Consider the following 22,430-nt stretch of genomic DNA (forward strand, 5'->3'; position numbering starts at 1 on the left):
TACTGTTTTACTACCCAAGCTTACAACACAGCAACTGCTAAAAAATCTCATTTAACTCAAGGCGAAATCAAAATACAGACATATATTAAGTGTAACAAATTCGAAATGATAGGCGAGTGCAACTCATACTATTGTGAGAGATCAGTTATTGAGCACATCAGCATGGAGGCAAATTCTTAAACAATTACTGTAATTTCCATGCTGCTTCAATTAGCCACAGCTCAGTAGTTTATCTTTTTACATTGCAAATGTTATGCAACCCAACTAAACTCCAACCCAAATGTATTCAAATGAATGGAATATTTGACGGTGTTGTGTAGAGCTTGGCAGCAGTTGCCGAGTAGAAGAATACATTAGCGGGGGACGCCAACTCTCATGCATTGGCTGAGAGACTCACGCCATTGGCTCTAATCTCACGCCGTCATGCCACACTTGGCATTTCTCACGCATTTTTAACTACCTCTCATTTCCCTCCAAAACAACCTCCGGATGAATTTCACTACAGCTGTCGCTCTGGATTTCACTGATTAAACACAGTCCGAGCCGGCAACGGCGACCTTCTGAAGGCGGGAGGGAAGAAGAGCAACACCATCCACCCACATCCCCCAACCACCTCCATCCTCCCACTGCAAAAAACACCCACTCAGCCAGGCAGACAACTAGCCAACTGTATAATACATACCTCTCCTCATCCTATCACCACCTCTACTCAAAACAACCTCAATTGTAAAGATTGACATCCCTGCATTATTGGTCTGACTAAAGGCCGATTTATACTTATGGCTTAGCTTACACCAGGGGTTCTCAACCTTTTCTACCTTACGGCCCACCTGTTTACAACTTAAAAGCGTAAAGGCCCCCCTAATAATAATAATAATAATAATATCTAAAAAAACAGAGTATAATAAACTAAAATTGCTACCATAACTTTACCCTGAAATGGTGATTTAGGCTTTCCAAATATAGTACATGAACTTCTTACTGGAAACATGATCTAATATAGTGCTTCTTTTGTATTTTTACCTTTAAATATACAAATAGCAAGAGTATAGCAACAGGGTAGCACAACTCGACAGAACACCTCCGTGCGGGTGTATCCGTGACATTTTTTTTAATTCAAATGAAGCAACAGGTGTCGATCATAAGTTTAATATTTTTAAATCAACCTCACTGTGATCTATAGTTGTATAAATCAGTTTTCAGCTTCTCCTCCATGTTGAAAGGCAGCTGTTCTGCGTGTGTGAGGCTGGTATGTGCCTCTCTCACACACAGCTGAACTTTTAGACAGAGGGCGGGGCTGCGCTCATGCAGAGGCTCTCTCTATTGAAATTAATAGGATGTGTTGTGCTGGCGGACGGGGAGAGGGTGCGTCTTTCTTGCGGGCGCACCACACTAACACTAAAATTTGATTTCAAGTTGCGGGCCACAAAGTTTGAGATCCCTGATTTAAAGTGCTCACCACAGACTACTGTCTCCCTCTGAGGATGAGCTTGCGGACCCCTAGAGGGTGCTTTGCAGCCCCCTGGTGGTCCGCGGCCCAGAGGTTGAGAAACCCTGGCTTACACATCGTTGCGCATCCTATGCCATAGCTTGACGCACACCTCCACGGAAATGTATCTACGCAATGTGGATAGCCACGGCTGTGATCGGTCTGCCGGAACTCACGTTTCTGCCCACACATTCCCACCTTTACAAAGCTGCTGATACGCACACGCAGAGGTATAAACGTGTTCTGCTGTGTAGCACACTCTAGTTTTGATGCAGAAGTATAAACTATAAGAAAAAAAAGTATAAAAGGCCCTATCCCATTTCTTACGTGTACCCTACCCTTTGTTTTCAGGTGTCACCCTTCCCCTTGGAACCAGATCACAAGAGGAAGTGGTTGAAATCCTCCCCTTAGGGGGTTCCACCCTAATTTCTCGGTGATACGCAGCTTATTACTCTATATTGCAACCCAAAATCCTTGGGTTGATATTCAGATTTCATGATGCCTTGCACAGTAAAGGCACCAAGTGCCAGAGGCAGAGAAACAACCCAAAACATATCTGAACCTCCACCATATTTAATTTCTTTGTAGGCTTCATTCCATTTTCAGCAAGCTAAAAAGATGTAGAATTATACCGCTGACACTGATGCACCCTGAGCCCGCAGGACTGCTTGAATTTCTTTGAAAATTGATTGGGTCTGCTCATCCACAATCTGCACTATCCATGGGTTGTAAACTTCTTGATTAGGTTGCGCACCATGGAAAAAGAAATATGACGATCTCTGGCGATGGACTTGTAACCTTGCGATTGTTGATATGTTTCCACAGTTATTGTTCTCAAGTCCTCAGACAGTTCTCTTCTTCTCTTTCTGTTTTCACACCATGCTTAGTGTGGCACACACAGACACACAATGCAAAGATTGAGTCAACTTCTCTCCTTTTTGTCTGGTTACAGGTATGATTTTTATATTGTCCACACCTGTTACTTCTTACAGGTGAGTTTAAACCAGCATCACATGCTTAAAACAAATTTATTTACCTACAATTTTGAAAAGGCCCCAATAAGTTCGTCCGGCCCACAAGTTTTATGTGAAATTATGTCATATTTGCTTTTTTTTCTTTGGTTATTGTGTTGTCTTTTATTACACAAAAAGTAACTGAATAGATATATCACAAAAAAAGTATAATTTAAATCCTTTTCTGGAAGAAATATTTAATGTTTAGGAAAAATGTCAGAAAAGTGCCAACACTTTCGGGGCTGACTGAACATTTCACATTTATATTGGCATTTAAATGTTCCCACATTTAGCTGTTTCTATCGTTTTTGAAGCGGTAGAGAAAGCTAGGATCAGGAGCCGTATCCATATAAAGCAGAGAAAGAGGGCATGGCAGAAATAATCATTGACAAATTAACTAATTGTAAAAAATCATTAGTTGCAGCCATAGTCTATGACTTTATTGTTTGCATATTTACCATATGTCTGGTACAAAAAAAAAAAAAAGCTGGCAGATGGCAAATTTCTCACTTTTTAAAATGAGTTCTTTAATCTTCATGCTCTCCATTCTGAATAATGCCCAACAAAAGAGCTGAAGGCAAATCACACGACAAATTAAACCTAATTAACCTTCATTTGCAGTGGCTTGTAAATAAGCAGACCTGAGTGTGAGTCAGGAGTTAGTCTGTAGCAGATGCTGTGGTGTCAGATTCACCGAGAAGAGGAGCAAAGAGCAAGCTGAGAGACATCAGAGCACACACACACACACACACACACACACACACTCCGTCAGAGAGGCAGCAGTGTTTACTGAGACCAGAACCAGTGAGATGAAGCAGGCAACCATGGTTTACACATGTCACAACAATCAGTCTGTATTACAGGGCACGGGCCTAGCCTTAAACTAAGCTACACAAGTAAAGACAATGCTCTGCTGGTGTAGCTTGTCTCAGCTTTAAGCACAAGCTTAAATGCACATTTTTAAGCCTTGGAACATTAGATGTTTTGACATTTATTAATTGTATTAATTTGTTAATAATTTGAAGTTAATAAAAAAACTTCATATATGCTTTGTTTTTTCTAAAACAAAGCAAAAAACAGAGTTGAAACATTGTGGCAAAACCTGAAGAAGAGTGGAGAACGGTGATAGCCAATATGGCACTGTAGTTTTTTGTTTTTTTTTCATTCTGAATGGAAACAATAAAAAAAGGTGAAATTTTGTTTTATTATTGTGAATTATTCTATTGTAGTAAGTGGGGCAGCTAGATATACTACATATTTAAACACTAATTTGAGGACACCGCTTCTAATGAATGCATGCAGCACATTTTGTTTCTAAACTGAAAGCAGAAGCATTTGAGTGGAGAAGGGATAAAATCTTGTGTTTAATGGTACCAGTGTGCTGAAACGACCATCTCTGCTGAGCCTGATATATTCATTCTAAAAACTGGGATGTCGGGTCGCTTTTCGCGGGAGTTCTTCTGGCTACATCACACGTCTTTACGTACTTACGTCACACGTACAGCCTCTAAAAGGCGTGTGATCCGGCTCAGTTTTACTGAACGTGAGAGGCTGATGGTGCAATGGAGACTTCAGAAGAGGAAACTCAGACCTCAGAATCTGTGAGATAGCAATGGGCATAGCAATTCGCCTTTCACAAGGTGTAAGATAGGGCCCTTTTGGTCATATTTTTGCTGTAGAGGTTCCTAAAGGTTTTCTGTGATAATAAATTCCATGCAGCTTCAATGTTGTGCAGTTGGTTCTGGTATACTATTTATGTTTTCAAGAAAAGCTCTTGAGGCAGAGTGTGTGGACAAGCATTGTCCAGTTGGAACAGTGCACCAAAGAATGTGTTCTAAAAATGTAGGGCCACTGGTTGCAGGAACTCAATGACGTAATGTTGGGCTGTCAAAGTGCCTGTACTGAAAAAGGTGATTTGGCCTCGCAATAATTGTTTCCCACATCATGACACTAGGCTTAGGTGAAAGAATTGCCAGTGAAGATAACCCACTAAAATTCTGAACCTTGCCAGTATCAGCTGTGAGTCAGCTAGTGGGAAGGAGTGTTTTTAAATGAAATTATTAAGAAAGCCTGCTGCAGAAGGCTGGGGTTCCTCTGGGTTTTGCTTAATGCATTCACTGATACACACTTGGATACCTGTTAATTGCTCGCCATTAGTAAATAAATACGCACTCCTCAGTGCTTTCATCTGGATAGCGGAGGAGGGATCTTAACAAACCAAGCTTTTACCAAGGAAAGAGCCTTAAGCAAAACAAATCATCATGAAATTTTGACCATAGCTTTCTCCACACACACCTCACCCCACCACCCACTTCTCTTTTAGAGATCTTTTACCACAGTGCACCTCTGTGCATTCTGGCAAAGAAACGGGTTGTTTTGTACTTTGTTTTGGAAAGAAAAACAAATCTATTAGTGGGGTTATAGAAAAGAGCAAGAATAACAGCAGCTAAGATGCTGCTTTTCAATGCTAATGAAACACGGAGAAGCATCCTCGGCGGAAAAGGAATGTTAGCGCTTACAGTGATGAACAGTGGGATGACTGGGGCCAGTGTGGTAACCAGACTGTCTCTTAAGGGCCCCAATATAAAAATCACGATGAATGTTTTTAAAAAAGAGTGTGATTTGCTTGTTTACTCAGTGTTATTGTGCATGGCCCACATTGATGCTCTAATGTAGGCGAATGATTGAAGTGTGTTGTAGATATCCATGAGTCATATTGTAGTTATTGTAGATATTGATGAGTCATAGTTGTAAAACTAGACAATGAAGTTTCTGCAGAAACTGTGAGTACAACTGCAGCTCAACAGTTTGAGTTACTAAGATTGACCACATAGGTGGTTTCTAATGTGCTGCTATCTGGAAACATTTGGCTAAACTGTGGAAAACTAATATATTTGTTTAAAATAACTGTTTCCACAAACATTTGACTAAACATTGGAATCTGGAAACATTTAGATAAATGGTGGAATGGAAATACACTCTGTAGATCCAACTCTGTCCATAACCTCTGTACAGACACATACAGCTATGGAAAAAAATAAGAGACAACTTAAAAAATATGAGTTTGTTTGATTTTACCAAATTGAAAAACTCTGGAATATAATCAAGAGGAAGATGGATGATCACAAGCCATCAAACCAAACTCACCAATCAAACCTGCTTGAATGTTTGCACCAGGAGTGTTATAAAGTTATCCAAAAGCAGTGTGTAAGACTGGTGGAGGAGAACATGCCAAGCTGCATGAAAACTGTGATTAAAAACCAGGGTTATTCCACCAAATATTGATCTCTTAAAACTTTATGAATATGAACTTGTGTTTTATTTGCATTATTTGAGGTCTGAAAGCTCTGCATCTTTTTTGTTATTTCTGCCATTTCTCATTTTCTGCAAATAAATGCTCGAAATGACAATATTTTTGGTTGGACTTTGGGAAAAATGTTGTCTGTAGTTTATAGAATAAAACAACAAGGTTCATTTTACTTAAACATAAACCTATAACTAGCAAAATCAGAGAAACTGATTTAGGAACTTATTTTTTTCCAGAGCTGGAGATCATAACGATTTCCAAGGGAGAGTTTTGGCCACAATAATGTGTTTCGGAAGCCTACTGTACGAATACATTTGTATTTATATAAAAGCTGTATACAAGCCCACATTGTATTAATATTACATACAAATCAAAGAAGAAGAAGAAGAAGAAGAAGAAGAAGAAGAAGAAGAAGAAGAAGAAGAAATAAAATTAGCTATCACAGTAATGATGTAAGTCGGGATATAAGGGACCTGTTAAAGATGTTAAAGGATGTTAGCTGGCCAATTGCCACATCCCCCCATAGAGCTCCAGGCTCTAGTTCAATTCCCCATCTGTATAGCCTGTATTTGTTAAGCCAGTGGATGTAAGAACAGAACAAAGAGGTATGAGAATAAAAGAGTGTACACAGCAAACCGTGTTGACCCGAGTCTCAGGAGCCCCACACCTGCCTGGTTGAAGCCAGCCCTGCTCGCTCTCCAGCCCTTATTTATGGAGCAGCGTCCCACCCTGCAGGCCCCAGAGAGGTTGTAAATACCCTGCTTGTGTGGATCGAGGTTGGCTAGCAACCACAGATGTGTCAGTCATTTGTTTGAGTTGAGCTTAGCTGCAGAAGGAGAGCTGTGATTGCGGTCAGGAGATTCGGTGCTCTTTAGAAAATGGGAACGCGAGGAGACAAGGAGAGAAAGAGGGAAAAAATGCTGGATTCATGTCTCCATAACAGTGATTCTGTTTGCTGGTGGAGATCTCAGCATGTTGAACATTGAATGTTTTTGCAAAGAGACAACTAAAGAGAACAGGATGTTTTATGGTTCAGACAAAAAGCTAGTTTGCAGGAGTGTGATGATTCAGATGATGTGTTTTTGCACAGAGCTGAGATTCCATTACTTGTTTATTATATTAGCCTTATAGCACCAGTGCAAAAATGAGGAAGCAAACGCGTCTGATTGGCTACAAACTGGATGAGATAAGAGGATTTAAACTAACATTCCTAACTACTTAAAACTTAAAAAAGTTAAGTAATGGGTAATGAAATTTTAAGTTAGCATAACTTAAAAGATATTACAACTAAAGGAAAAGCAAATTTTACTTTTTTATTTCTGTTATAATGTAAAACTGAATAAGTTGAATTTACTTAACTTTTTTAGGACAGCTGATCTGCTCAAATTTTTTACTTGAACTTACTTTGAAAAAATTGAGAAAAAAGGTTGCCTTAAAAATTTTAATAATAGGAAATGAAAACTTGAGTTTGCATAAATTACCGAAGGGGAAGTTGATTTATTTCTAAGGTAGCTCAGGGGGAATCACTACACACTGATGGTGAGTGTCAGAAACTTTTGGACCCACCCAGTATGCAAATAGATTGTGACAGAAGCCAATGGAAAATAAGCTGCCAATGACAACAGACTGAACTCAGTTAAACCCAGAAGTTGGTTGAACTCAAATAAATTAAGTCTGTTTTACCTAAAATAAACATTACTCAACAATTTTGAGTTAGTTAAACATTCGTGGGAACATATACACTTAAATTAAGATCTTTGAGTTGAATCAACTTATAATAACTGAGTTTAGTCTGTTTCCATTAACAGCTTCTTTTCCATTGGCTTCTGTCTCAATCTATTTGCATACTGGGTGTGTCCAACAGTTTCTGAGACTCACCATCAGTGTGTAGTGATTCTCCCGGGGCTACCTTAGGTAAACTTGTAGCTCACATATTATGGTTAAATGCTTGGTCTTTGTGTTGTTGGCTGTAGAACAAGCATCGTTTACTGAGCTGCAGTAATTCTGTGTTCTCACTGTGCTCTTAATTCTTTACTGTTTTCTTCCATCTACTTTTCTATGAGTATTTTAAAAAAAATGTTCAGTGCAACCAGGAAGAAGACTAAATGCAAGTTCAGGAAACTATTTATTTTAAATGTATATCTATATGTATTTGTTAAGTGCACTGTACTTAATTATATTACATGAACTTAAAATTTATTAGGTAAACGCTTACAACAAAAGTTTTGAGTTTAGACAACTTATCAGTTTTACAGTGTAGGTAACAAAAAAACTTGAGTTTGCAAAAATTAGAACATCAAGTTATTACAACTAAAGGAGAACCTAATTTATTTCCAATTTAGCCCAGGAGGAATCTCAGTTATTATAAGTTGGTTTAACTCAAAGATCTCAGTTTGAATGTATATATGCCCAAAATGTTCAACTAACTCTAAATAGTTGAGTAATGTTTAGAAATATCCACTTTTATGTAAAACAGACTTTAACAGAAATCATTTGAGTTCAAACATCGTATGGGTTTACAGTGCACCTCTTGAACTTTGAGGTGATGAAAGACATTTAAGTATTAAAAAAAATAATAAGAGAGTTTTCAGCGTATGTTTCAGAAAAGCTCAGTAGTGAGTTAGTCAGCGGCGGCTGCCTGTATTATCGAGAGCACGACTAACGAGTAAAAGAACCGGGATCAAATTTGGGCATTAAATAGCCTAACAATATCTAGATTGGCCGATGCAAAAATGATGGATAGTTCGTTCTACTCTGCAATTGGTCAATGCAAAATTTGACTGACAGCTAGGCCAAGAATTTAATTGGTTAATTGGTTCATTTTGACAAGCTCATGTCTCTCTCAAGTCCTCGCCCATTTACTGCAAGTCTCCGGTCTGCAGGATTACCCTTCTCCTTATTGGTTCTTTGCATTATTTATGTAAGTAATGGGCGTGTCCCCACCACTCTCTCACCATAAGTGTGTAGTCTTGCCCACCAGGGCTACTTTGCTAGTGTGGAGGTGTGGACTAGAGCTTAACATTTTAAGTTTGCTTTACATAAAATACTTGTACATATATGAGCGTGATCTCACCAAAAGTCAGCTGACTCTTAATTCCAATGATACACTTACTTTTTTCATTATTACTCTGAGTATTGAATGAGTGTGTTCAATAAAGATGTGGTATTATTTTAGGCACATTATATTTTTCAATACCCTTGAGGAAGCCTTAGATGAAGATCAGATTACATTTTATGACACATTTATTGCAGAAAACCTTATAATATCTGCTCATAAAAATTATATATATTTATTGGCTTGACCTAACTCAGTCAAGTCATCATTTTGCTTTGACTCGGTTACGTTGTTAAGATCTACAATTTTAAGTTTATTTAACATTTTAAAATGTCTAGTTGTGGTCTCTAGTATAAATGAATGCCATGTGAGCCGTTTTTTTGTGAGAAAAAAAAAAAAAAAAAAAAAAAAAAAAAAAACGTGCTCACGTGTTTCTATTTAGCCCAGCTTTAGATCACTGAAGACAGGTTTTGGCTCTTGCTCATGAATATTCACACATGCAAACATAACACCTCTGATTGGCTAACAGCACTGCAGCAGAGAACGAGACCTACCCCCCCAATCCCCACCCCAAACCGGAGATCCGATTTAAGTCTATACTTACTTATACAAGATACCTAACACTAACTGTCTGTGGGCGGTCCCGAGCTGAGGTGGGCGAGGCCATGAACTCGCAGGATGACACCTAACATCACTCTGTTTAACCCTTTTTTTTGAGGATTTTTTTCTTAGCTACTGCAGATAGTGGAAGCTGACAAACAGTTTCATGTGCCGCATCATATATAACTTTCAACAACAACTTAACTAAAGCTTTTTTTTTTTCTTTTTTTTACATACATATATACATACATTTACATATATATATACATATACACACACACATAAGGATAAGGTACTTTTGGGCAACAGACAACACAAAGATGGTATAAGTAAGGGAGAGGCCACACCCAATATTCAAATATACGGTGCCAGGAGCCTTATGGGAAAGCTGTATGAACAAACACTGTAGAAAGAGCATTGACGTGTAGTATAATGAAAGTTGGTTTAAATCACATTTTTAATTTTGTTTTGTTTTTTGGCTCAACAAGTATTTTTAAGTTTTCAGGTTGCATTTCTCTGAACTCAGTTTATTGAGTTGTACTGGCTGGTAAATTTGTTCAGATTGATAATATTAGTTCTCCAGACTAAAACACAAAATCACTGTTTACAGTGTAATGGTTCACATGTGTTTTCTTGCCACTTTACGTGAGCATGAAATGAAATAAAAAGAACACAGTAAATGAGACTCCTTACAACCGTACAGACCTTTTGGGCCACAAAAACTGCTCTTAATTTAGCTAACGCTAAACAGAACAGGATGTTCTGTGTGTAGTTTGTGTATACTTTCTGTGTCTGATTCTTAACATGAATAAATTCATGGCTGTAAATAAATGGTACTGTGGATTATTTTTATTATATGTCCCTAAAATGTGATCACACCTCAGCTTTGTGCACATCTTTCTTTTTACGTTCCATTCTTTATTCTTCCTTTTGTGCAAAGGAAGGCTTACTTTCATCTCTTGAATTAGTTATGCTGCTTTCTCGCGCTTTTGGAAGCAAGAAGATTATATTTGCCTCCCACTGTGACTCCCCACTGTGGAGTCCCACTCTTCCACTCATTTGATCCGTCTCCTGAGATGACTGACTGCCACTGTACTGCACAACAGCCCAATATGCCAGACTATTCCTCTCTCAAATCATCAGCTTTAGCTCCAGACTGATGGTTGGATGTTTTGTTTTAACCAGTTTACAAAGGTAAATAAAAGCAGGTACCTAAATGAGACAGTTCAGTGGATCTCTAACTGTGCAGCGTGTACTACTGGTAGCACAGCTCTCAGTTTCTGAATTAGTTTATCTGATTTTGCTATTTATAGCTATAGGTTTGAGTAAAACGAACATTGTTGTTTAATTCTATAAACTACAGGCAACATTTATTCCAAATTCCCCCCAAAAATATTGTCATTTAGAGATTTTATTTGCAGAAAATGAGAAATGGCTGAATTAACAAAAAAAGATGCAGAGCTTTCAGACCTCAAATAATGCAAAGAAAACAAGTTCATATTCATAAGGTTGTAAGAGTTCAGAAATCAATATTTGGTGGAATAACCCTGGTTTGTTTTTAATCACAGTTTTTATGCATCTTGGCATGTTCTCCTCCACCAGTCTTACACACTGCTTTTGGATAACTTTATGCCACTCCAAGTTCAGCTTGGTTTGATGGCTTGTTATCATCCATCTTCATCTTGGTTATATACAGAGGTTTTCAATTTGGTAAAATCAAAGAAACTCATCATTTTTAAGTGGGCTCTTGTTTTTTTTTCAGAGCTGTGTATCAGTATATTAATCATTTAAATTATTTTGAATCTTTAAAGTTTTTACCTGTTATTTTAATAGTTTTATGTTTTTGTTAGTGTTTAGAAGTAAGCTACTAAATATTCTACACACAACTTGACTTTCAAAATCTTATTAAAATAATGTAGCACCATTTAACCGTTAACCCCTGCATCTTTCTTACTGGTTTCTGGCATCATTTATTTACATAATGGGTGTGTCCCCAAACCATTAACTCACCATCAGTGAGTAGTCTTGCCCACAAGGGCTACCTTTCCTGGTGGGAATAACTACACCATCATTTCCTTAGTGGTGTTACATTTGTGGATTATGTTTGTTTTGTAATATATAAAATATATATATATATATAACTTCACATAAACAAACTAAAATTGTCTTTTTTGTTCCTTAGTAATGTTACACTTGTGAACTATGACTTGTGTATGACTAAATATACATAAATAAGTTATAATGTCTGCATATATAACTCTTTCAAGATGTTCCTAAAATAATGTCGCACCTTGTTAACCTATGCATCTTCCCTATTGGTTCCTGGTATAATTTATTTACATAAGGGGTGTGTCCCCCATAATCACTTATAATCAATGTGTAGTCTTGCCCACCAGGGCTATTTTACTCGGTGAGTAACCCTGCGTTCACGGTGGAACGCATTGCGTCGCTTGTGTCGCTCAGTGTTTGTTGCTTGTGGGCGTGTCAAGCTCAACACGTTTGTGTATCATGGTCCAGCCTCCGACAAGAAAAAAGGCACAAAAAAGGAATCACTTGGCCACTTTATTTTACAGCTATATGTCCCAAACTTGCTGCACTCTTGGCTGTTTCTGTGATTTACCTGCTCTGTAAACGCAGCCGTTCCCGCAGATCGACGTGGGTCCACCCCACTCAACTGAATGAACAGGGGAAAAAACTAGAAATTCAGAGAGCAGGAGCTTGAGGACGTCGGACCGCCTTGTATGTGATTGGTCCAAAGAAAAGCTAGAAGCCAATCGGGTTAGAATGTCGTTTCACCGCGTCATAATTCATTTGCATAAAGTTGAGAAAAATTCAGCTCCGTGTCGCATGTTGCTCTGTCGCTTTTCTTTCGCGTGTCGTGGCGACAAATCGCGCCCTGCCATAGGAAATGAATGGTGACTTGTCGCTTTGCCGCATTCCAGTGTGAACGCGGGGTTAGACTACACCATTATTTCATTATTGAAGTCACATTGGAGAACTTATTCTATAGTATTAGTTAGGTTCTAATTTCACATGAATGACGTATATGACTTAATGTTCTACACTCAGCTCTATTAACCCATGTGTCTTCCCTATTGGTTACCGGCATAATTTATTTGCATAATTGGCATATCTCCACCGCTAACTAACCATCAGTGTGTAGTCTTGCCCAGCAGGGCTACCTTTCCTCGCAGGAAAAGGTGATATTTTTTATGCAAGCTAAGAGTGAACAAACTTTGAGCTAGCTTAATATTCCTTTATAATACCTTTTATGCTATTTTGCATGAACCTTTTAACACTTGGAAAAAACATGGACCCTTGATCCCCAAAACACGCGCGCGTGCACACACACACAAAAAAAGGATGATGTAAAAACGTTCAAAAAAAGAAAAAAAACTGTTTTTAAGTTGTCAGTGGTGTGAAAAGAGGTGTTTTATTATGTATTTTTTTTTACTCAATTTTATTTGTTTGTTTTATTATACTTTTTAAGGGAGTTTAATAAAAAATACATGGGGAAGGGAAAATATGTTTTAAAAGGTACTATGTGAAAAGGTTTTATGTAACAATTCTTGTTTTGATTTTATGAATGTATTGTTTTTAATGAATGGAAATTTTTATGATGTTCATGTAATGGTGACAAATTGTTTTTCGAAAGAAAAAAATATTCCTTTATAATGGAAAACCAAAAGGGTTCTGAATAAGCTAACACACACACACACACTTGCTTTACCTAAATAAATAACTGTTTTATCTAGCCCTGTTTAGGAGTAAATAAAATATATAAATATTCCTCTCTTTTCTTTCTGTCTAAAGCTTTCTGATATGTTTTTGTCAGTAGGCATGCTGCACTGACCAGAAATAATAATCAATAATTTAGAGATCACAAAAGCAAGCAAAGCCCACGCAGTAGAATCAGTGGGTGGTACTTGGAGAGTTTAGCTTGATCATAGGTGCTAAAAGTCTCAAAAGTGTAAAAAAAATCACTGAGATAAGATAAATACACACATACAAACTCTCCAAATTCTCTCAAACCGACAGTTCCTGAAGCTTTTAAAGATAGCACTCACCAGTGATTCCTGCAGGAAGACGTGGAGCTGGGAGTGTCCGTATGAATGTGCCAGCACTAGAGGGGTGTGTCCGAGGCGGTTCCTGGTTCTCAGGGCCTGCTGGGCTCCAGGACACTGCAGGACAGCGCTGGCCAGATCTTTGAGACCGTGCTGAGCTGCAAAATGCAGTAGAGTGGGGATCTCCTCAGAGTGTGAAGCTGCAGGGGACAAAAAAAACACATCCAGTTAAAGAATATACTTAAACACACCTAAGAAGACGCTTTTCGGCAGGTTGCAGGTTTAAACCCCAGCTCATGCAGCTTTGCCATCAAGCTGCGGGCGCTCAGAGAGAGCAAAATTGGCCCTGCTCCCTCCGGGTGGGTAGATGGCGCTCTCTCCCCACATCACTCCTACGGTGATGTCCACAGCACAGGGCGTCTGTGAGCTGTATCAGATGTATCAGAACTGAGTCGCTGCACTTTCCTCCAAGTGTGCTGCATCAGCAGCAGCTCAAAAAGAAGCGGTGGCTGGCTTCACATGTATCAGAGGAGGCATGTGCTAGTCTTCACCCTCCTGGTGTGTTGGGGCATTACTAGTGATAGAGGGAGTCCTAGTGAGTGGGTTGGGTAATCGGATGTGCTAAATTGGGGAGAAGATGGGAAAATAATATATGTAAAATATATATATGTAAAAAAAAAAGAATAGACACTTTTTATGAAAATTGCAATAAAACTGGAAAAAGCAGGGAGGATTCTAGGATCAGTGTTTCAACAAACCCAGCCCCACCATCCTACATTAAAAAAGTTCCCAGGAGGGGTGAGTGTCTCATATCAGAAATCATAGAATCATTTAGGTTCAAATCAGACACACAAACTACACTGTAAAAAAAAACTCAAAAATCTAGAAAACTCAAAATTTCAAGGCTTCAACTTAACTTATAAATTAGGTGAACATTTGTGGGCATGTATACATTCAGTCAGAGACCTTGGAGTGGAGTCAACCTATAATAATAGAGTTTAGTCTGTTGGGACAAACTATTTGCATATTGTGTGCGTCCTCCAGTTTCTTGCACTCAGCATCAATGTGTAGGCATTGTCCCCGGGGCTACCATTGGAAAACTTTTAGATTATATATTATAATTAATCGTCTAGCGTCTAAATTCACCTTCTCGCCTGAATATAAATAAAGAAAATACTTAAGTAAAATGGAGTTCAAAAGAAAAGCAAGAAGCAATCAACATTTTATTTAATTTCAGCACAACATACTTTTAGTTACTACACGTCAGTGCTCTTTCTACAGTGTTGGTTCATACAGCTTTCCCATAAGGCTCCTGGCACCATATATTTGCATATTGGGTGTGGCCTCTCCCCTACTTACCATCTTTGTGTTGTCTGATCCTATGCATGCATTAGTGGAATATTTGGATTGATTGCTGGGTCTCAGTGTTGTAGGTTGTAAGAGCAAGTTATCTTTATTCTGTGTTCCTAGGTTTTATGAGTTACAGAGTTCACTCTTTATAGAACTCATTCTTATGCTGCCCCAGTGTTATGCTGTAAGTATTGGCACTTCTATAAATATATATATATACACATATGTAGATTAAATTAACTAAATTCCTTAAGTCCACAGTATTTAAAAAAAATGTTGAGTCAAAAAATTGTTGTGTGAAAGAAACTCAGTTAAGTTAAATAAACATAAAATGTTATATATTTACAACTTAACTGTGATGATAAAATGATAATTTGACTGAATTAAGTTGAGACACTGAATATTTTTTTCAGTGTACAGTTTTAAGTTTATATAACTTAACTGAGTTTTGTTCACACAACAGTTTAATTACTCAATAGCTTTTTTTTCCAAATCACACACATATTTTGTATGGAAAACATACAATTTTAGGGCAGAGACAAGGGTTAAGAAACTCATTTAAACTAAGTACAATACTAAATTCTGGCCATCCTCAATATCCAGCTTCTAGCTAACTGCATAGCTAAATACATTTTCGTATTTCCCTACTAGCCTACCGCACTCCGCAAAACCAGCAAGCTGATTGGCTGTTTCTCCTGAAAGGCAGAACTTTATCCTTGAACTGACTCCGTGATTCGCATCAAGAGATTTTCCACATTTTTCACAGTGAACAGCGGTCTGTCTCCTCACTAATAATACAGCTGAGCTGAGCAAAACGATTCGGGGCTACTAGAAGCCCAGGCCGAGCGACGCCCCTGTGCATTATAATACATGAACAAAAAGCTCTTACAGAAAATGCCAACTAGAAATAATTTTCCAGCATCGATTTGGCACCCCCTCTAGTGCAGCGCCCCTATGTGTCAACTCATATTATACTAATGCATGACTAGGATAAGGTAGCTTTGGGCATCAGACAACACAAAGATGGTGAGTAAGGGAGAGGCCACACCCAATATGCAAATATATGGTACCAGGAGCCCATGGGAAAGATGTATGTACCAACACTGATGAAAGAGCATTGACAAGTGTAGTTTACTAAAAGTTGGTTCAAGTAATGAGGAATAGAAATTTGAGTTAGCCTAGATTAAAACATCAATTTATGACACCTAAAGGGGAACTTGATTTATTTGTAAGGTAGCTCAGGGGGAATCACTACACACTGATGGTGAGTGTCAGTCAGAAACTGTTGGACACACCCAGTATGCAAATAGATTGTGACAGAAGCCAATGGAAAATAAGCTGTTAATGACAACAGAATAAACTCAGTTATTATAAGTTGGTTCAACTCAAAGATCTCAGTTTGAATGTATTTATGTGCCCACAAATGTTAATCTAACTCAAAATAGTGAACTATTGTTTAGAAATATCCAGTTTTATGTAAAACAGACTTAAATCATTTGAGTTCAAACAACGTATGGGTTTACAGTGTAGGTGACAAAAGGTCTCAAAAGTTTAATAATCAGGTAAAGCCGACCTTACACCCAACGATTTCCAAACGATTTCTCTGTCGAAGACACATTTCCAGAAGGGATAAAATAACAAGAGTCTGGCTGGAGTCGAGCTGCAGTCGAGTCACGGTTGCGTCACCTGGATGGTTTAGTGTAAGGTGGTTAGGACTGAAAGTTTTAGTCAGTCGGGTTCATGTCCTCGTGCAGTTAATACGGCTTATATGGTAGGTAGGTAGGTAGGTCGGTAGGTAGGTAATTAATAAGTTAACTTAATTTTCTCAAGTAGGGCTAACATACTTTTTCAGGTAGTGTCAACTTAAAAGAGTCCATTGACACTACATGGGAAATTTAAGTTTTGTCAACTTAATTTTCTCTTGTACACTGCTGACTTAAAAAGCAGAGTTAACTCAACTTAAGTGTTTAATGATCTGTTTAGTCAAATAAACTAACAATTCATCTGTATTTTAACACGCTCTTTCAAGTTAATAAAACTTTAGTAATATTCACATAAAATCACTAATGCTCACTAAGAACACAAAACACAGTTAATGTTTTCTTACAGCTCTACAACACTGAGAGTTGCCAATCAGCAATAATGTTTTAATTACTGCACGTCCAGGATAAGGTAGCTTTGGGCAACGGACAACACAAAGATGGTAAGTAAGGGAGAGGCCACACCCAATATGCAAATATATGGTACCAGGAGCCTATAGGAAAGCTGCATGAAGCAACACTGTAGAAAGAGCATTGGCACAGGTAGTGACTAAAACCCTCGTAAATATAACAAGACTTTAGTTTGTTGTGCAGGTGTACCTAAAAAGATTTGTTGGGATTACATAAATAAATTATATTAAGGAAAAGATACACAATGTCTTTTATTTCGAACAAATGTGGAGTAATTAAAAAATAGATATATTCATGTAAAGGTAGAAACATATTTTTTGTTGTTAATAACACAAAATAACAATAATAATAATAATAACATTTATTTTTTTCAGTGTGCAAGGTACAATGACATTGATTATTAAAAGTGACTGATGTGCCATAGAAATATAAATATGCATATGTTACAAAATAGGTCTGACAGTAACTGTACTTGAAAGAAAGTGAGGTTGAGGAAGTGATAGTGTAAAAAAATGTAGAATTAAGTGGTTGAATAATAATGTCCATATGGTGTGACTGGGTTAAACTCAGCCGGCAGCAGCATCCCGTCCCCGATGGGAAGAGTTAAGGAGTCTGTGTACGGCACATGTGCACTTCAGTGTATGTTTACTGTAAAATTCAGACCGTAATCCTCTTAAATCTGACTCTTTCTACTGAGATCTGTTGCAAATTGCTTACATTAGCTGTGCTTACATTACATAAGATTCTGATACTGTAATAGTTCAATAATTCAACTGATATATCTAACACCATAAGAAGTTCTTAAATAAATATATGTTTATAAGACACTGTACTCTTCCTGCAGCCTCAAAACTTTTATATTTATCAGTAAGAATATGAGTTTTTTTATTTTATTTTAAAGGTGATTTGTATCTCAAAACAACACCCATGCAAAAACCCACTTATCATAGCCAGAAGACACAAACAAAGAGCTCAGAAAAAAAAACCAGTAAAATCCAGTGGACAGTCATTGATTTTGAAAGTAACAGCAAGGGTAAGCTTGTTCCACGGCCTTCATTGCCGATTCCAAACTCCAACTCACCGCGTGGGCGTTAGAACAGCAAAGACAATACAGTATTTATGAGTGGGCACTGTGCTGCTGCACATCTACATTTTAGAGTGGGCTTTATTGTACCAAATGGCAGCTCTGGATGAAGCTACAGTGTTGTTGGCTGCGTGTGGATGAAAGAGAAGTCTCCTCCAGTAACTTTCTCAACAAGAAATAAAAGTCTATTGTGCCCAGCTTGTAAAATGAGTGATGAGCTGAGGCAGGCCTGGAGATTTGTTATGGTAATTAGGAACAGTACCAGCTGCTAAACTCTTGCTTGTTATTTAGGACCAGTTTTCAGTGATGCAAGATCAGGTTAAGCCCTCAGAGAAGAATCAATCGATCACACTCTAAAAAGTGATTTCTTGTTTTGTTGTCAGGAGAAATAATATTATTAAGTTGAGTGAAATTACCGGCCAGAACAACACAATAAAATAAGTTCAGAGAACTTCAACCTGAAAATGTAATGTAATGTAATGAAATGAGCCAAAAAACAAATGTAATTTCAACCAACTTTTAGTAAACCACACGTGTCAATGCTCTTTTTACAGTGTTGGTTCACACAGCTTTCCCATAATGCTTCTGGCACCATATATTTTCCTATTGGGTGTGGACTCCCCCCTACTTACTATCTTTGTGTTGTCTGTTGCCCAAAGCTACCTTATCTTATGCATGTATTAATGAAATATAGGTGGTGATGGTCAGGTCTCAGTGTTATAGAACTGCGGAGTTTGTTCTTATTCTGCCCCAGTATGATGTTGTCATTATTGGCAGTTCTATAAGAATATGCAGAATATGTTGAGACTACCTAAATTCTGTAAGCCCGCAATACTTGAAAAAAAGCAGTTGAGTTAATTAAACTATTGTTGTGTGAACCACACTCAGTTAAGTTGAATAAATTTAAAATTGTATATATTTACAACTTCACTGAGTAAGTAAAGTTGAGCCAATGAATATTATTTTTCAGTGCAGGGGTGAATTTTCCGATAATGAACGATTTTAGTGAGTTATGTACAACTTTAAGAACACCAATTTTACGCCTGTTTCCCAAAAGTCTTTGAGGGGTTTTCCCACCTGTAGTTTGTTTCTCTGGTCTAAATCAGTTGATAAGTTTGTTTACTTGAAGAGTTTCTTCTTCGGTTTGGTTTGTTTTCATACAGGCACAAACCTAAACGCACCAAAATGCTCCCCAACAAACCATGTGAGCATGTGGCCTCTTTTGATTGGTCAGAGCTTTCTGGCATGAAAACAAGGAAGCAAACATAACTACAACAATGAAAAAAAAATATTATTTGGCTGAACTTAAGTCAGTCAAGTTATCATTTAGATTTGACTAAGTAAATTTGTAAATACATACAATCTTGTCTTCAGTCAACTTAACTGATTCAAAGATAGATGATAACTTGAATCAGTTAAATTTATTTTTGTTTACACAGAATATGCAAATGTTTTATTCAGATCTGCCACACTCTGATACTATTTCATACTATCTGTTCTCCATATATCCAGTTAAAACTAATTCCATCTTTCTGCCTTCCTCGGAGTAACTGACTACCCACCTGTCTGACCCAATACCGATGGATATTGGACCCTCAGGCTCTCTTGTCCTCTTTCTGGCCAGACTGATGGAAGTTTCAGGAAGTCAGGCTTCCCCATCCATCACCCACCACAGATCAGCTGCCCATCATCCACTTTTTGCCACCTGCCTCTGTTTAGTTGCTTACTCTCTGCTACAGATTACATCAAAGTTTACAAGAACTCTGCTTCCATTGTTGGTGTTGCTATACACCTGAATATGTTAGACCTGTGTGGATGTATATCGGTTTTTAACCTTCATTTAAAGCTTTTTAACCAGTGGTAGGATGGTCCCCCCTTAATTGTGAGCCTTGGTCCTCCCAAGGTTTCTTCCTCCTCCAGGCAGCTGTGAGCAGTGAATGCTGCACATAATCCCGTCAGTGTCTAAAAAGCTTAGCAGAAGGAGCAGAAGCAGAGACAGTGTTTGTTAATGGCTATGGTTATTACTTAGGTAATAAATCAAGTTAATCTGCACCTGAACAGTCGTTTAACTCAAATAAAAGGAGTATATTTGGTAGTTGCTTGGATTGAGACTGGATCACATTCTCACCACAAATGAACTCTGTACGGTTGTTTTAGGCCAAACCAAAGTGTGATTACTGATTTCACACCTGCCCAAACAAACCACAACAACAGTGCAAATGAACCAGAGTCTGTTACTAGAGAAGTTAAGTACTTCTTTGTTAACTAACGCTGTTAATCTGCGCTGAAAAGGCACCACCAATCAAAAACTGAACTACCAAATTAATTTGTACAAAAACTGTCAAATTTGTGTACAACAAAAGTATTACTAGGCATGTGTTTATTGTAAACATTAATAACAGATAAGTATTTGAATTGAACTGGTCCTAATATATATAATTGCTTCTTAATAATTCATTGTTTTGAAACACAGCCTATTGTATGGACAATATATGGACATGTTTTTATCCAAATGTGTTTATTTATGTTTGCTCTTTGCCTTAAGAGGGTTTCGGGAAACGCACCCCACGCTGTAAGACCTGATAAGTTGAAAATACTTAAAAAATTTGAGGAGACCGGTTGCCTTAAAAAAGTTAAGTAATGGGTAACAAAAACTTAAGTTAGCGTAACTTAGAACATCAAGTTATTGCAACTAAAGGGGAAGATGATTTAACTTTTTTATATTTGTTATATTTGTGTAAGACCTGATAAATTGAGTTTGCTTAGAAAAATTGAGGAAACCACTTGCCCTAAAAAAGTAATGGGTAACAAAAACTTAAGTTAGCATAACTTAGAACATCAAGTTAGTACAACTTAAGGCAAAGAGGATTAAACTTCTTTATTTATTAAGACCAGATAAGTTAAGTTTACTCAATTTTTTTAAGTAACGGGAATTGAGAACTTGAGTTAGCATAAACCAAACCATCAAGTTATTACAACAAAAATGGGACATGATTTATTTATAAGGTAGCCCAGGAGGAATCACCACACACTGATGGTGAACTTCAGGTTTCAGAAACTGTTGGACACACCCAGTATGCAAATAGATTGTGCCAGTAGCCAATGGGAAAGAAGCTGTTAATGGCAACAGACTCAGTTATTATAAGTTGGTTCAACTCAAAGATCTCAGTTTGAATATATTTATGTGCCCAAAAATGTTCAGCTAACTCTAAATACTTGAGTATTGTTGAGAAAGATCTAATTTTATGTAAAACAGACTTAAATCATTTGAATTCAAACAACGTATGGCTTTACAGTGCAGTGATTTTGGGGCTGATCACCAATCACCAGCATTGTTTTCACTACCACCAACCAGCAGAAGTGCGAGACCTGTGGTGGCTTAACATTTAAGAGATGTTGCCGTGTCCACACCGCTGGACTCACCTGCTGCAGGCAGGGTAAAGCAGGGTAAAGCATGGTAAAGGAACAATACAGTATGTGCTGCTACTATCAGAACACAGCAAGCTCTAATTCTGCACAGATTCATGAGAAACTCACATAAAGGCCCTTCTTATACCCTGAGAGAATTACAGCAGTGATATACTGCTGTCACTGCTGTAAATTCAGACTGATCCTTATGTAACTGCTGTCTAATTAGGGACCCTTTCTATGTTGCATAATGTTTTAAAGCATCATTCGAATAACTTAATATAGATCACTATTTCCTCCACCACCTGTCACCTCTTGACCTTAGACCTTGTCACTGGAGACTTACTCCGTGACCTTTGACCTAAGACCCGTGGGAAAGGTATGTGGAGGATCTGTGTGAGTTGAGAATAGAATAAGGTATGTGGTAGGATTTGCGTGAGTTGAGAATGAAAAATGTAAATTTACATCAGGAGTTTACAGCCAATACAGACCAACCAGGTCTGTTCCATAAATAAAGCTCATCCCAGATCACTCATCTCAGTTGGGTTTAGGTCAGGGGATTGTGTTTACTACGTAATTCCATATGTGTCCCTTTATTTGTTTTTTTATGTGTTTAAAATTAATTTAAATAAAAATAAATTCAATAAATAAATAAAAGAACGTACCAAGAACTTTTTTTGGGTACAGTAATTCAAAGTAGTACCAATATATAAAGAACAGACAATGTTTTCAAGTGATCTAAAAATGTAAAAGCTAGTAAATAAACCTACTACTGACTGCAGCCTGCGGAAAGCGTGATTGGGCGTCCAGCGCGTCCAGTCCCGCCCACTTTGTCCACGTCACGCCTCGTCAGTCTGGAGCTTGTAGTGTACACGCAGTATTTAAGCCG

General features: G+C 37.8%; 1 protein-coding gene across 2 annotated transcripts in view; it reads right to left on the minus strand.

The window, feature by feature from the left end:
• The window catches only part of LOC103021992 (B cell scaffold protein with ankyrin repeats 1), a 120,787-nt gene that overhangs the window by 50,725 nt on the left and 47,632 nt on the right, over window positions 1-22,430 (minus strand). For both annotated transcript variants that reach the window (XM_022678221.2, XM_007255763.4), the window contains exon 7: window positions 13,532-13,728. In XM_022678221.2, coding sequence (XP_022533942.2) covers window positions 13,532-13,728 — 197 coding nt within the window. The remainder of the gene's footprint in view (window positions 1-13,531; window positions 13,729-22,430) is intronic.

The sequence above is a fragment of the Astyanax mexicanus genome, chromosome 8 (genome assembly GCF_023375975.1).
Source record: "Astyanax mexicanus isolate ESR-SI-001 chromosome 8, AstMex3_surface, whole genome shotgun sequence".
Lineage (NCBI taxonomy): Eukaryota > Metazoa > Chordata > Actinopteri > Characiformes > Acestrorhamphidae > Astyanax > Astyanax mexicanus.